We start from the raw sequence: 16,446 nt of genomic DNA on the forward strand, positions 1-16,446 counted from the left end.
GAAAGTGGTTGGTTTTTGGCATCTTATTTGTCCAGCTTCCGTACTCATTTGTATACACTTTACAAAAAATACATTGTCGGCAAACTCCGAAAAGCTTGCTAGCTTGTGCACGCCAGCTTTCTGAGACTCGTTTTGTTAGCGCAACTGTGCAACTGTGCAGTCGGTCTTTGGAGTTTTGACGACAGGTACGGCGCCAGAGTCTGTTGAAATAAAGTGTTTCTCGCATCTCAGAAGACCCTCGGGTGCCGTGAATGTCAATCGAGTGACGAAATTGACGTCATAGTGAAGATTTATGATCGCTCATTTTTAGGACTATTTTTTTAATGCCTGGCTGGTGATCGACTGACACACCCTCCGAGATCGACCGGTAGCTCGCGATCGACGTAATGAGCACCCTTGATATAGGTCATCAAATCTCAGCAACAAGCTGTAATATCTTACTGAGATCATTTAGGACCAACACACTTAAAACAAGTAAAACACTCTAACATAAAATCTGCTTAGTGAGACGAATTATCTTATCAGACAGGAAATAAGCAAATATCACCCTTATTTGAGATATTTCATCTTACTTAGATTTCAGTTTTTGCAGTGTAGGTCCTGGTCCGTAAGGGACTGCGTTAGTGATCCCTGGTCTAAGGACTGTAAATTATTAATTGTTTTGCAGCTCACAAAGACAATTAGTGGCTGGTATGTTAGAGCCACAGGTCATATTTGATACAAGCTGCATATATTTACATACACTATAATGTTTTAGTAATTCAAATGATACAATCATAGTTTACCTGGCTGTGTATTCGGTATTTTGGTATTTATGTTACACATTTTTCCAACGTATTTTGAAAGGTCATCTCTCAATGTCTGCGTAATTAGTATGCTCTGCTTTTGTGTTGATGTCGTAAAGTAGCAGTAAGTGCTGTAAAAAGGGTAAAGGTGCTGGAGCCTGTGGGGTCCAAATGAATGCATGATTAGTCTGCGTTTATAGGAAATGATTGTGATATTTTTTTTTTTGACAGCCCTACAGTAGTACTACTACTTGAAAGAAGTGTAAAACGATTTGTAAAAGAGCTGTATGGTTCAGTCAGCAATATCCATCAATTGTTTAATATGGTGGTTAATTTGTGATTTTAGTACAAAAGCTATTTTTTGACACTGAATTTATGGAACTGAAATGTTCAGTGTAAAAAAAATCAGTGTAAAAAATTCAGTGTATAAAAATTCAATGTAAAAAAATACAGTGTATAAAAAATAATTGTCAAAAAAAAATCAGTGTATTAAAAAATTCAGTGTAAAAAAAATTCAATGGATAAAAGTTCATTGTAAAAAATACAGTGGATAAAAAAACAATTGTAAAAAAAAATCAGTGTATTAAAAATTGAGTGTAAAAAAATTCAATGGATAAAAGTTCATTGTAAAAAATACAGTGGATAAAAAAATAATTGTAAAAAAAAATCAATGTAAAAAAATTCAATGGATATAAGTTCATTGTAAAAAATACAGTGGATAAAAAAATAATTGTAAAAAAAAAATCAGTGTATTAAAAATTGAGTGTAAAAAAATTCAATGGATAAAAATTCATTGTAAAAAATACAGTGGATAAAAAAATAATTGTAAAAAAAAATCAGTGTAAAAAAATTCAATAGATAAAAGTTCATTGTAAAAAATACAGTAGATAAAAAAATAATTGTAAATTATATTTTCAAACTATAGAAATGATTCCAATGTTTAGAATCTGCACATCTGAGTGACGTGCAAAGCTCTGCTTCATGCAGACCGGGCGCAAACAGAGTGGGCGGGGCTTGTTTACACAGCAAAAAGTCTTATAGCTCGTGTCAAACGGAGGCAGATTTCTACAACAAAGTTCTGTAGAAAAGTGTGAATGTTTTTACCCTGTTTTTACCCTTTTCTTTTATGTTTCGCCGTGTTTGATGCATCTTTGTTGTTGTTGCTCGATTATAAAAGATCAAGGAGGTGGTCTGGAAAGTAGAGGAGCAACGGTCATATTCTCTCAATATTCAGTGTTTTATTGTTCATAGTTAATATTGGGAATCCCACATTCTGTATTTTCATGTACCGTAGTTTCCAGACCATAGGACGCACTGCCGATGAGCGGGTCTAGTCAGGTCTATTTTCGTACAGGGCGCATTAAAGAGGTCATATTATTATTTTTCTCTAAATTGAATCCACTTCCTTGTGGTCTACATCAGTGTTTTTCAACCACTGTGCGAAAGTAAAACTGAACTGGCTACAAAGTAAACAAAAACAGAATGCTGGACGACAGCAAAGACTTACTGTGGAGCAAAGACGGCGTCCACAATGTACATCCGAACATGAACATGACAATCAACAATGTCCCCACAAAGAAGGATAAAAACAGCTGAAATATTCTTGATTGCTAAAACAAAGTAGATGCGGGAAATATAAGACATGAAACTGCTACAGGAAAATGGTCTACATAACATGCAATGGTGGTGAAAATGTTGCAAATTTTCAGGACTAATGCAGATTCCAAATACAGATCAGCAGGTACCAAAAGTCAAGAAGAGTTTCTTTTGCATAATATTGCGAAACAAAACGCCAGATAATGTCACCAAAGTCGTACTAAAACATTTTGATAGGGAAGGCTATGCAGAACGAAAGTAAAACTGAACTGGCTACAAAGTAAACAAAAACAGAATGCTGGACGACAGCAAAGACTTACTGTGGAACAAAGATGGCGTCCACAAAGTACATCCGAACATGAACATGACAATCAACAATGTCCCCACAAAGGAGGATAAAAACAGCTGAAATATTCTTGATTGCTAAAACAAAGTAGATGCGGGAAATATAAGACATGAAACTGCTACAGGAAAATGGTCTACATAACATGCAATGGTGGTTCTTAGGTGAAAATGTTGCAAATTTTCAGGACTTATGCAGATTCCAAATACAGATCAGCAGGTACCAAAAGTTAAGAAGAGTTTCTTTTGCATAATATTGCGAAACAAAACGCCAGATAATGTCACCAAAGTCGTACTAAAACATTTTGATAGGGAAGGCTATGCAGAACGAAAGTAAAACTGAACTGGCTACAAAGTAAACAAAAACAGAATGCTGGACGACAGCAAAGACTTACTGTGGAGCAAAGACGGCGTCCACAATGTACATCCGAACATGAACATGACAATCAACAATGTCCCCACAAAGAAGGATAAAAACAGCTGAAATATTCTTGATTGCTAAAACAAAGTAGATGCGGGAAATATAAGACATGAAACTGCTACAGGAAAATGGTCTACATAACATGCAATGGTGGTTCTTTGGTGAAAATGTTGCACATTTTCAGGACTTATGCAGATTCCAAATACAGATCAGCAGGTACCAAAAGTCAAGAAGTGTTGCTTTTGCATAATATTGCGAAACAAAACGCCAGATAATGTCACCAAAGTCGTACTAAAACATTTTGATAGGGAAGGCAATGCAGAACGAAAGTAAAACTGAACTGGCTACAAAGTAAACAAAAACAGAATGCTGGACGACAGCAAAGACTTACTGTGGAACAAAGATGGCGTCCACAAAGTACATCCGAACATGAACATGACAATCAACAATGTCCCCACAAAGAAGGATAAAAACAGCTGAAATATTCTTGATTGCTAAAACAAAGTAGATGCGGGAAATATAAGACATGAAACTGCTACAGGAAAATGGTCTACATAACATGCAATGGTGGTTCTTTGGTGAAAATGTTGCACATTTTCAGGACTTATGCAGATTCCAAATACAGATCAGCAGGTACTAAAAGTTAAGAAGAGTTTCTTTTGCATAATATTGCGAAACAAAACGCCAGATAATGTCACCAAAGTTGTACTAAAACATTTTGATAGGGAAGGCTATGCAGAACGAAAGTAAAACTGAACTGGATACAAAGTAAACAAAAACAGAATGCTGGACGACAGCAAAGACTTACTGTGGAGCAAAGACGGCGTCCACAATGTACATCCGAACATGAACATGACAATCAACAATGTCCCCACAAAGAAGGATAAAAACAGCTGAAATATTCTTGATTGCTAAAACAAAGTAGATGCGGGAAATATAAGACATGAAACTGCTACAGGAAAATGGTCTACATAACATGCAATGGTGGTTCTTTGGTGAAAATGTTGCACATTTTCAGGACTTATGCAGATTCCAAATACAGATCAGCAGGTACCAAAAGTCAAGAAGAGTTTCTTTTGCATAATATTGCGAAACAAAACGCCAGATAATGTCACCAAAGTCGTACTAAAACATTTTGAAAGGGAAGGCTATGCAGAACGAAAGTAAAACTGAACTGGCTTCAAAGTAAACAAAAACAGAATGCTGGACGACAGCAAAGACTTACTGTGGAGCAATGACGGCGTCCACAAAATACATCCGAACATGAACATGACAATCAACAATGTCCCCACAAAGAAGGATAAAAACAGCTGAAATATTCTTGATTGCTAAAACAAAGTAGATGCGGGAAATATAAGACATGAAACTGCTACAGGAAAATGGTCTACATAACATGCAATGGTGGTTCTTTGGTGAAAATGTTGCACATTTTCAGGACTTATGCAGATTCCAAATACAGATCAGCAGGTACCAAAAGTCAAGAAGAGTTTCTTTTGCATAATATTGCGAAACAAAACGCCAGATAATGTCACCAAAGTCGTACTAAAACATTTTGATAGATTTTTTTAGCGCGGTGTGTAATGTTCTATATTGTCAATGGAACATATTACGTTTTGGTGTTGTTTTCTTGAGTCATATTGCCATACTTGCCAACCTTGAGACCTCCGATTTCGGGAGGTGGGGGGTGGGGGCGTGGCCGGGGGTGGGGCAGGGCGTGGTTGAGGGCGTGGTTAAGAGGGGAGGAGTATATTGACAGCTAGAATCCACCAAGTCAAGTATTTCATACATATATACAATGAGTAGATGAGTCTTATGTGTGTATATATGTGTAAATAAATGAACACTGAAATTCAAGTATTTATTTTATTTATATATATATATATATATATATATATATATATATCCTGAAAATATGCAAACAAAACTGTGTTTAGATAATTGATACTTCAAACTTGCATAAATAAATATTAAGGAATATAACAACTTGGCTTCTGAGAGCTTCAAAATGTAATGAATAAAATCGCTAAAGTTGTTGATAAACAAGCAATTATTTTAATAATTAAATATGGTCATTTTAAATGAATTATTATGATCATTTAAAATTAATTATTTCAAATATGTTTATTTTAATGTATAATTCTAATGCCTGGATGTAATAAGGAGTCAGAAAAAATACAAATAAAAATACAATTAATTTTGATGTTTTTAGCAAAATACAGTAAAAATGTATTTATTTTTTATTTTTTTTAAATTAATAAATATATTTATTTTTAGGTAAGATAAACATAATAATACAATTTATTTCTAGTCTGGATGATTTATTTCTTGTCCTTCCGTCGTGAAAAAAGGCTGTCCTCACTCAGGTCCGCATGGAGCTGGAGGGGGCGTGGCCTCCAGCTCCGCCTGAAAATCGGGAGATTTTCGGGAGAATATTTGTCCCGGGAGGTTTTCGGGAGAGGCGCTGAATTTCGGGAGTCTCCCTGAAAATTCGGGAGGGTTGGCAAGTATGCATATTGCAGTCCACACATATCTCTTATGTGTGACTGCCATGTACTGGTCACACTTATCATTTCACCATGTACCAAATAAAATAGCTCCGAGGTCGGTAAGCACAACCAAAATTATTCCGTACATTAGGCGCTAGAGATGCGCGGTTTGCGGACACAACCGCGGAGTCCGCGGATTATCCGCGGGTCGGGCGGTTGAAATAAAAAAAAAATTAGATTTTATCCGCCGGTCGGGTCGGGCGGTTGAAATTAAAAAAAATTAGATTTTAAATAGATTCAGGCGGGTGGCAGTTAAACCAATTGGTAAATATATATACATAGTTAAATGTTGTTACCCACATACGAAAAACGAGCAGGCACCTGCAGCATATGCCACAACAGAAGAAGAAAAAAAAAAAGAGATGGACACTTTTACGGAGCGGAGAAGGGACGCCTCGCCGGGGTCCGGGACCGAGGCCCCTTCCCCCGAGAGGGCCCCACCGGGAGCCGTAGCTGAGGTGATCCGCGAGAAGGGCCCGACGCATGTCCAGGGTCACCACCGCACCGACACCCCGCCTCGTCCGCCTTCGCCGCGGCCGGCGTCACGCGCAGCAGGTAAGCAGCTTACCTGCCCGCCACCCTCGTTGCCGGGGGCACGTAACAGGGGTCACTCCGCGCGCAGTGCGCTCACGAAAGGGGTGGGGCTCACCCTGGTGAGCCGAGTGGGCCACTTTTGGTAAGCAGAACTGGCGCCCGATGCCGACGCTCATCAGACCCCAGAAAAGGTGTTGGTTGATATAGACAGCAGGACGGTGGCCATGGAAGTCGGAACCCGCTAAGGAGTGTGTAACAACCCACCTGCCGAATCAACTAGCCCTGAAAATGGATGGCCGGCAGCGAGAGCCGCGAGGGCTAGGCCGCGACGAGTAGGATGGCCGCCGCGGTGCGCGCTGAAGCCTCGGGCGCGAGCCCGGGTGGAGCCGCCGCGGGTACGAGGGACATCGCACCTCCACGCGCTGGGAGGTGCGCTCAGCGCGGCTCCCAGATGATTGCGCACTGGTGTGCGTCTGGGCCGTGACAGCGTGGCACGCATTGAATGTCTCTGCTGCATTGGATCAGTCTCCTTTCTTTAACAGGCAAAAGCTTTATAACCTCACTAATGCCTTGCATCGTCTATATTAGATATATAACAACGGGCGGTAGAGATGCGCGGTTTGCGGGCACAACCGCGGAGTCCGCGGATTATCCGCGGATCGGGCGGATGAAATTTAAAAAAATTAGATTTTATCCGCGGGTCGGGTCGGGTCGGGTCGGGCGGTTGAAAAAAATTAGATTTTAAATAGATTCAGGCGGGTGGCAGTTAAACCATTTCGGAAATATATATACATAGTTAAATGTTGTTACCCACATACGAAAAACGAGCAGGCACCTGCTGCATATGCCACAACAGAAGAAAAAAAAAAAAGAGATGGACACTTTTACGGAGCGGAGAAGGCCCCCGACGCCTCGCCGGGGTCCGGGACCGAGGCCCCTTCCCCCGAGAGGGCCCCACCGGGAGCCGTAGCTGAGGCGATCCGCGAGAAGGGCCCGACGCACGTCCAGGGTCACCACCGCGCCCACCGCACCGACACCCTGCCTCGTCCGCCTTCGCCGCGGCCGGCGTCACGCGCAGCAGGTAAGCAGCTTACCTGCCCGCCACCCCCGTGGCCGGGGGCTCGTAACAGGGGTCACTCCACGCGCTCCGCCCGCGCAGCTTACCTGCCCGCCACCCTCGTTGCCGGGGGCGCGTAACAGGGGTCACTCCGCGCGCAGTGCGCTCACGAAAGGGGTGGGGCTCACCCTGGTTGATATAGACAGCAGCTAGGACGGTGGCCATGGAAGTTGGAACCCGCTAAGGAGTGTGTAACAACCCACCTGCCGAATCAACTAGCCCTGAAAATGGATGGCGCTGGAGCGTCGGGCCCATATACCCGGCCGTCGCCGGCAGCGAGACGCGCTTGGAGGTGCGCTCAGCGCGGCTCCCATATGATTGCGCACTGGTGTGCGTCAGGGTCGTGACAGCGTGGCACGCGAATGTCTGTGCTGCATTGGATCAGTCTCCTTTCTTTAACAGGCAAAAGCTTTATAACCTCACTAATGCCTTGCATCGTCTATATTAGATATATAACAACGGGCGGGTGCGGGCAGATGGCGGGCGGATGCGGTTCTGATCAAATGTTAGATCGGGTGGATTGCGGATGGTTGACGACTTTCTGATGCGGTTGCGGATGAAATAATTGCCTATCCGCGCATCTCTAACGGGCGGGTGCGGGCGGGTGCAGTTTTGATTAAATGTTAGTTCGGGTGGATGCGGATGGTTGACGACTTTTGTGATGCGGTTGCGGATGAAACAATTGCCTATCCGCACATCTCTATTAGGCGCACTGTCGAGTTTTGAGAAAATGAAAGGATTTTAAATAGGGTACATTCTGAGTGTCTTAGTCAGTAAATAACTAAACAGACCATCTCAAATTTAAATTTTATACACTGAATATTTTCACACTGAATTTCAAAACACTGCATTTTTAAACACATGTATTTTTCCAACACATTTTTTTCATTGCAATTGAGAGGGACAAATGGTAGGAAATGGATGGATGGGTGGAAATTGTCAACATAATTTGATGTAAAAAAAAAAAAAAATTCAGTTCATAATAATAATAATAATAATAATTGGGATTTATATAGCGCTTTTCTAAGTACCCAAAGTCGCTTTACATGTAGAACCCATCAATCATTCACACCTGGTGGTGGTAAGCTACTTTCATAGCCACAGCTGCCCTGGGGTAGACTGACGGAAGCGTGGCTGCAATTTGCTCCAACGGCCCCTCCGACCACCACCTATCATTCATCATTCAATTCACCGGTGTGAGTGGCACCGGGGGAAAAGGGTGAAGTGTCCCGCCCAAGGACACAACGGCAGCGATTTTTGGATGGTAAGAGGCGGGGAGCGAACCTGCAACCCTCAGGTTTCTGGCACGGTTGCTCTACCCACTACGCCATACCGCCCCCATAAATTCAGTGTCAAAAACAAGCTTCCGAGATAAAGACACAAATGAACCTCTACGTTGGGAACATTTCCAAAGTGCATAGAGTAGTCCATATCTACCTGGAGGAGGTGGCCAAGGAAATAAGCAGGGCCTGCAGGATTCCTCTGATGTAGACAATGGGGCTCTTCTTGGTGATGAAGAAGTACATGGCGGGGAGGATGAACAGACCATGCAGTACCAAACCCATTACCACCGTGATGGCATAAAAGCCCAACTTCTTCCCCATCGCTGATGGATCGTCCATCTCCAAGATCTTCCCGGCCACCAGGAAGACAATCCCAAAGGGGAAATACCTGAGAAGGGACAGCAAACATGTTAGGACTGAGTTACCGATTATGAATGATCGGTATGGTTCTTACCAGATGACAATGGCAACGATCTTCAGGACCGCTTCATTCACACTCTGGCAGAAGTTCACCAGTGCGCTTCCGTTGGGCCCCATTCTGCCCAGCATGATCCCTGGAAGAAACACGTTCAGCTTCGGCTTTTTAGAATCCCCGTACACGAGAGAGCCTCTTACCCATGGTGGCCGAGAAAATAACGATCCCCAACACGTTCATGCCCTCGCTTGTACCGGGCGATGTTTTCATGATGACGTCCGGCGGCGGCGTGAGATCTAGGGAAAAGTTCTGGATGTCGGTTCCGTTGTCATCCTGGATACCGTAGATGTACACCCTCCGAGTGGTCGTCTCATCCAGTAGCTGAGCTACTGTTGGCTTGGGGATGTACTCAGGAACTCGTTGGGTTCGATACTTGAAACCAAAAGGTCTTAGTGTTAGAATAATTGTTTCTAAGTTATCACAAAAACTTTGTGTTGTATTGAGTGCCTGGTGAGAAGCAAAAGCTGTCTTTGGAACCTACCAAGAGTAAGGCTAAAAAAATAAGATATTGTCTGACCCAAGAACTTTAAAAGCACTTTTACTTTTACGAACCTCTTCTTTGAACTGTTTACGACCTCGTCCCTTAGAAGCAGATGTTACGTGGTCAGAGAAAGTCCAAATAAAGGGGAAGGCGTACAATCTTGACACTGTACAAGGGTACAAATGTCCAAGCGTCTCTCCTCAAATTGAGCCAAATTTAATTCCGTCTCTTGCTTCTTGTCTTGTTTAATAGATGTCATCAGTGTTTGAACCTGACACTTAGTACTCGTAATAGATAACGAGCAGAGGTGATCCATGATCTGATTCAAGGAGCTTTTGTTGTCCTACTCGTACACATTTTGACATTCACTACTGTTGGCTTGGGGATGTATTCAGGAACTCGTTGGGTTCGATACTTGAAACCAAAAGGTAGAACGGGCTCTTAGTGTTAGAATAATTGTTTCTAAGTTATCACAAAAACTTTGTGTTGTATTGAGTGCCTGGTGAGAAGCAAAAGCAGTCTTTGGAACCTACCAAGAGTAAGGCTAAAAAAATAAGATATTGTCTGACCCAAGAACTTCAAAAGCAAAGAGGAAGCAGGACCAGACTCCCCTCCAGGCGACCTCTCTTTGAACTCTTTTACGAACCTCTTCTTTGAACTGTTTTACGACCTTTTCTGTGAACTGTTTACGACCTCGTCCCTTAGAAGCAGATGTTATGTGGTCAGAGAAAGTCCAAATAAAGGGGAAGGCGTACAATCTTGACACTGTACAAGGGTACAAATGTCCAAGCGTCTCTCCTCAAATTGAGCCAAATTTAATTCCGTCTCTTGCTTCTTGTCTTGTTTAATAGATGTCATCAGTGTTTGAACCTGACACTTAGTACTCGTAATAGATAACGAGCAGAGGTGATCCATGATCTGATTCAAGGAGCTTATGTTGTCCTACTCGTACACATTTTGACATTCACTACTGTTGGCTTGGGGATGTACTCAGGAACTCGTTGGGTTCGATACTTGAAACCAAAAGGTACAACGTCTTAGTGTTAGAATAATTGTTTCTAAGTTATCACAAAAACTTTGTGTTGTATTGAGTGCCTGGTGAGAAACAAAAGCTGTCTTTGGAACCTACCAAGAGTGAGGCTAAAAAAATAAGATATTGTCTGACCCAAGAACTTCAAAAGCAAAGAGGAAGCAGGACCAGACTCCCCTCCAGGCGACCTCTTTTTGAACTCTTTACGAACCTCTCTTTGAACTCTTTTACGAACCTCTCTTTGAACTCTTTTACGAACCTCTTCTTTGAACTGTTTTACGACCTTTTCTGTGAACCGTTTACGACCTCGTCCCTTTGAAGCAGATGATATGTGGTCAGAGAAAGTCCAAATAAAGGGGAAGGCGTACAATCTTGACACTGTACAAGGGTACAAATGTCCAAGCGTCTCTCCTCAAATTGAGCCAAATTTAATTCCGTCTCTTGCTTCTTGTCTTGTTTAATAGATGTCATCAGTGTTTGAACCTGACACTTAGTACTCGTAATAGATAACGAGCAGAGGTGATCCATGATCTGATTCAAGGAGCTTTTGTTGTCCTACTCGTACACATTTTGACATTCACTACTGTTGGCTTGGGGATGTACTCAGGAACTCGTTGGGTTCGATACTTGAAACCAAAAGGTAGAACGGGCTCTTAGTGTTAGAATAATTGTTTCTAAGTTATCACAAAAACTTTGTGTTGTATTGAGTGCCTGGTGAGAAGCAAAAGCTGTCTTTGGAACCTACCAAGAGTAAGGCTAAAAAAAATAAGATATTGTCTGACCCAAGAACTACAAAAGCAAAGAGGAAGCAGGACCAGACTCCCCTCCAGGCGACCTCTTTTTGAACTCTTTACGAACCTCTCTTTGAACTCTTTTACGAACCTCTTCTTTGAACTGTTTTACGACCTTTTCTGTGAACTGTTTACGACCTCGTCCCTTAGAAGCAGATGTTATGTGGTCAGAGAAAGTCCAAATAAAGGGGAAGGCGTACAATCTTGACACTGTACAAGGGTACAAATGTCCAAGCGTCTCTCCTCAAATTGAGCCAAATTTAATTCCGTCTCTTGCTTCTTGTCTTGTTTAATAGATGTCATCAGTGTTTGAACCTGACACTTAGTACTCGTGATAGATAACGAGCAGAGGTGATCCATGAGCTGATTCAAGGAGCTTTTGTTGTCCTACTCGTACACATTTTGACATTCACTACTGTTGGCTTGGGGATGTACTCAGGAACTTGGGTTGGGTTCGATACTTGAAACCAAAAGGTACAACGGGCTCTTAGTGTTAGAATAATTGTTTCTAAGTTATCACAAAAACTTTGTGTTGTATTGAGTGCCTGGTGGGAAGCAAAAGCAGTCTTTGGAACCTACCAAGAGTAAGGCTAAAAAAATAAGATATTGTCTGACCCAAGAACTACAAAAGCAAAGAGGAAGCAGGACCAGACTCCCCTCCAGGCGACCTCTTTTTGAACTCTTTACGAACCTCTCTTTGAACTCTTTTACGAACCACTTCTTTGAACTGTTTTACGACCTTTTCTGTGAACTGTTTACGACCTCGTCCCTTAGAAGCAGATGTTATGTGGTCAGAGAAAGTCCAAATAAAGGGGAAGGCGTACAATCTTGACACTGTACAAGGGTACAAATGTCCAAGCGTCTCTCCTCAAATTGAGCCAAATTTAATTCCGTCTCTTGCTTCTTGTCTTGTTTAATAGATGTCATCAGTGTTTGAACCTGACACTTAGTACTCGTAATAGATAACGAGCAGAGGTGATCCATGATCTGATTCAAGGAGCTTTTGTTGTCCTACTCGTACACATTTTGACATTCACTACTGTTGGCTTGGGGATGTACTCAGGAACTCGTTGGGTTCGATACTTGAAACCAAAAGGTAGAACGGGCTCTTAGTGTTAGAATAATTGTTTCTAAGTTATCACAAAAACTTTGTGTTGTATTGAGTGCCTGGTGAGAAGCAAAAGCTGTCTTTGGAACCTACCAAGAGTAAGGCTAAAAAAATAAGATATTGTCTGACCCAAGAACTACAAAAGCAAAGAGGAAGCAGGACCAGACTCCCCTCCAGGCGACCTCTTTTTGAACTCTTTACGAACCTCTCTTTGAACTCTTTTACGAACCTCTTCTTTGAACTGTTTTACGACCTTTTCTGTGAACTGTTTACGACTTCGTCCCTTAGAAGCAGATGTTATGTGGTCAGAGAAAGTCCAAATAAAGGGGAAGGCGTACAATCTTGACACTGTACAAGGGTACAAATGTCCAAGCGTCTCTCCTCAAATTGAGCCAAATTTAATTCCGTCTCTTGCTTCTTGTCTTGTTTAATAGATGTCATCAGTGTTTGAACCTGACACTTAGTACTCGTAATAGATAACGAGCAGAGGTGATCCATGATCTGATTGAAGGAGCTTTTGTTGTCCTACTCGTACACATTTTGACATTCACTACTGTTAGCTTGGGGATGTACTCAGGAACTCGTTGGGTTCGATACTTGAAACCAAAAGGTACAACGGGCTCTTAGTGTTAGAATAATTGTTTCTAAGTTATCACAAAAACTTTGTGTTATATTGAGTGCCTGGTGAGAAGCAAAAGCTGTCTTTGGAACCTACCAAGAGTAAGGCTAAAAAAATAAGATATTGTCTGACCCAAGAACTTCAAAAGCAAAGAGGAAGCAGGACCAGACTCCCCTCCGGGCGACCTCTTTTTGAACTCTTTACGAACCTCTTCTTTGAACTGTTTTACGACCTTTTCTGTGAACTGTTTACGACCTCGTCCCTTAGAAGCAGATGTTACGTGGTCAGAGAAAGTCCAAATAAAGGGGAAGGCGTACAATCTGGACACTGTACAAGGGTACAAATGTCCAAGCGTCTCTCCTCAAATTGAGCCAAATTTAATTCCGTCTCTTGCTTCTTGTCTGGTTTAATAGATGTCATCAGTGTTTGAACCTGACACTTAGTACTCGTAATAGATAACGAGCAGAGGTGATCCATGATCTGATTCAAGGAGCTTATGTTGTCCTACTCGTACACATTTTGACATTCACTACTGTTGGCTTGGGGATGTACTCAGGAACTCGTTGGGTTCGATACTTGAAACCAAAAGGTAGAACGGGCTCTTAGTGTTAGAATAATTGTTTCTAAGTTATCACAAAAACTTTGTGTTGTATTGAGTGCCTGGTGAGAAACAAAAGCTGTCTTTGGAACCTACCAAGAGTGAGGCTAAAAAAATAAGATATTGTCTGACCCAAGAACTTCAAAAGCAAAGAGGAAGCAGGACCAGACTCCCCTCCAGGCAACCTCTTTTTGAACTCTTTACGAACCTCTCTTTGAACTCTTTTACGAACCTCTTCTTTGAACTGTTTTACGACCTTTTCTGTGAACTGTTTACGACCTCGTCCCTTAGAAGCAGATGTTATGTGGTCAGAGAAAGTCCAAATAAAGGGGAAGGCGTACAATCTTGACACTGTACAAGGGTACAAATGTCCAAGCGTCTCTCCTCAAATTGAGCCAAATTTAATTCTGTCTCTTGCTTCTTGTCTTGTTTAATAGATGTCATCAGTGTTTGAACCTGACACTTAGTACTCGTAATAGATAACGAGCAGAGGTGATCCATGATCTGATTCAAGGAGCTTTTGTTGTCCTACTCGTACACATTTTGACATTCACTACTGTTGGCTTGGGGATGTACTCAGGAACTCGTTGGGTTCGATACTTGAAACTAAAAGGTACAACGGGCTCTTAGTGTTAGAATAATTGTTTCTAAGTTATCACAAAAACTTTGTGTTGTATTGAGTGCCTGGTGAGAAGCAAAAGCTGTCTTTGGAACCTACCAAGAGTAAGGCTAAAAAAATAAGATATTGTCTGACCCAAGAACTACAAAAGCAAAGAGGAAGCAGGACCAGACTCCCCTCCGGGCGACCTCTTTTTGAACTCTTTACGAACCTCTTGTCTTGTCTGTGTAATCATGTTTTGTTTTAGTCATGTTTTGTTTTGTTTAGTTATTGGACTCTTTAGTTTCTGGCTTTTCACTCCCTTGTCTTGTTTCCATGGTTACCCATTAGTTTCACCTGTTCCACGTTTGGACTCATTGTGCACTCTTGTTTATCACCATAGCACATACTTGCCAACCCTCCCGGATTTTCCGGGAGACTCCCGAAATTCAGCGCCTCTCCCGAAAACCTAAATATTTAAAAAATGTTACAAAAATTAAAAAAACTTTTTAAAAAAATTCAAAATTAATTTTTTTTTAAAAAACTTTAAAAAAAAGAAATATATATAAAAAAATATTTTAAGTTAAAACATGATTTTCAAGGTAAAACATGATTTTCAAGGTAAAAAATGATTTTCAAGGTAAAAAATGATTTTCAAGGTAAAAAAAAATTTTCAAGGTAAAATTTTTTTTTCAAGGTAAAAAATGATTTTCAAGGTACAAAAAATTTTTCAAGGTAAAATTGTTTTTTCAAGGTAAAAAATGATTTTCAAATTTTTTTAATTTTTTAAAAATGTTTTTAAATTTTTTATTTTTTTTAATTTTTTTAAAACTTTTTTAAAACTTTTTTAAAACTTTTTTAAATTTTTTTAATTTTTTTAAAACAATTTAAAACAATTTTTATTATTTTTTTATTTTTTTAAACAATTTTAACAATTAATATTTTTTTAGGGTTAGGGTTAGGGTTAGGTTAGGGTTAGGGTTAGGGTTAAGATTAGGGTTAGGGTTAAGATTAGGGTTAGGGTTAGGGTTAGGGTTAAGGTTAAGATTAGGGTTAGGGTTAGGGTAATTTTTTTTTAAAAAAGTTAAAAAAAGGTTAAAAAAAGTTTTAAAAAGTTAAAAAAAAGTTAAAAAAAAGTTAAAAAAAGTTTAAAAAAAAGTTGAAAAAAGTTAAAAAAAAGTTACAAATATTTAAAAAAATAAATAAATAAATAAATAAAAAAAAAAAATTAAAATTAAAAAAAAAAAATAATAATTAAAAAAATTAAATAAAAAAAAAAATAACATTTAAAAATTTAAAATTTTTTTTAATTTTTTAAATTAAAAAAAAAAAAATTCAGAAAATGTTACAAAAATGTAAAAAAAAATTAAAATACTTAAAAAAAAATTTTAAAATTAAAATGTTTTTTTTAAAACTTAAAAAAAATAAAAAAATACATAAAAAATGTTTTAAGTAAAACATGATTTTCAAGGTAAAAAAAATGTTCAAGGTAAAAAAATTTTTTCAAGGTAAAATTGTTTTTTCAAGGTAAAAAATTATTTTCAAGGTACAAAAAATTTTTCAAAGTAAACATTTTTTTTCAAGGTAAACATTTTTTTTCAAGGTAAAAAATGATTTTCAAATTTTTGAAATTTTTTAAAAATGTTTTAAATTTTTTTTTTTTTTTTAATTTGTAAAAATTTTTAAAACTTTTTTTAAATTTTTTTAAAACAATTTAAAAAATTTTTTAATTTTTTTTAAATTCTCTAAACAATTTTAACAATTGACATTTTTTTAGGGTTAGGGTTAAGATTAGGGTTAGGGTTAGGGTTACGGTTAGGGTTACGGTTAGGGTTAGGGTTAGGGTTAAGATTAGGGTTAGGGTTAGGGTTAAGATTAGGGTTAGGGTTAGGGTTAGAGTTAAGATTAGGGTTAGGGTAATTTTTTTTAAAAAAAGTTAAAAAAAAGTTTAAAAAAGTTAAAAAAAAGTTTAAAATAGTTTAAAAAAGTTAAAAAAAAGTTTAAAATAGTTTAAAAAAAGTTTAAAAAAAGTTAAAAAAAGTTAAAAAAAAGTTGAAAAAAGTTAAAAAAAAGTTAAAAATATTTAAAAAAATAAAAAAAATAAAAATAAAATTAAAAAAAA

The 16,446-nt window shown here is 39.3% G+C and overlaps 1 protein-coding gene across 2 annotated transcripts in view; it reads right to left on the bottom strand.

The window, feature by feature from the left end:
* The window catches only part of LOC133607877 (excitatory amino acid transporter 5-like), a 195,030-nt gene that overhangs the window by 51,807 nt on the left and 126,777 nt on the right, over nt 1-16,446 (bottom strand). For both annotated transcript variants that reach the window (XM_061962909.2, XM_061962910.2), the window contains 3 exons: nt 9,240-9,471; nt 9,079-9,178; nt 8,779-9,012 (listed from right to left, as the gene is read on the bottom strand). In XM_061962909.2, the coding sequence (XP_061818893.1) occupies nt 8,779-9,012; nt 9,079-9,178; nt 9,240-9,471 (566 nt within the window). The remainder of the gene's footprint in view (nt 1-8,778; nt 9,013-9,078; nt 9,179-9,239; nt 9,472-16,446) is intronic.

Source organism: Nerophis lumbriciformis, linkage group LG09 (assembly GCF_033978685.3).
Source record: "Nerophis lumbriciformis linkage group LG09, RoL_Nlum_v2.1, whole genome shotgun sequence".
Classification (NCBI taxonomy): Eukaryota; Metazoa; Chordata; class Actinopteri; order Syngnathiformes; family Syngnathidae; genus Nerophis; species Nerophis lumbriciformis.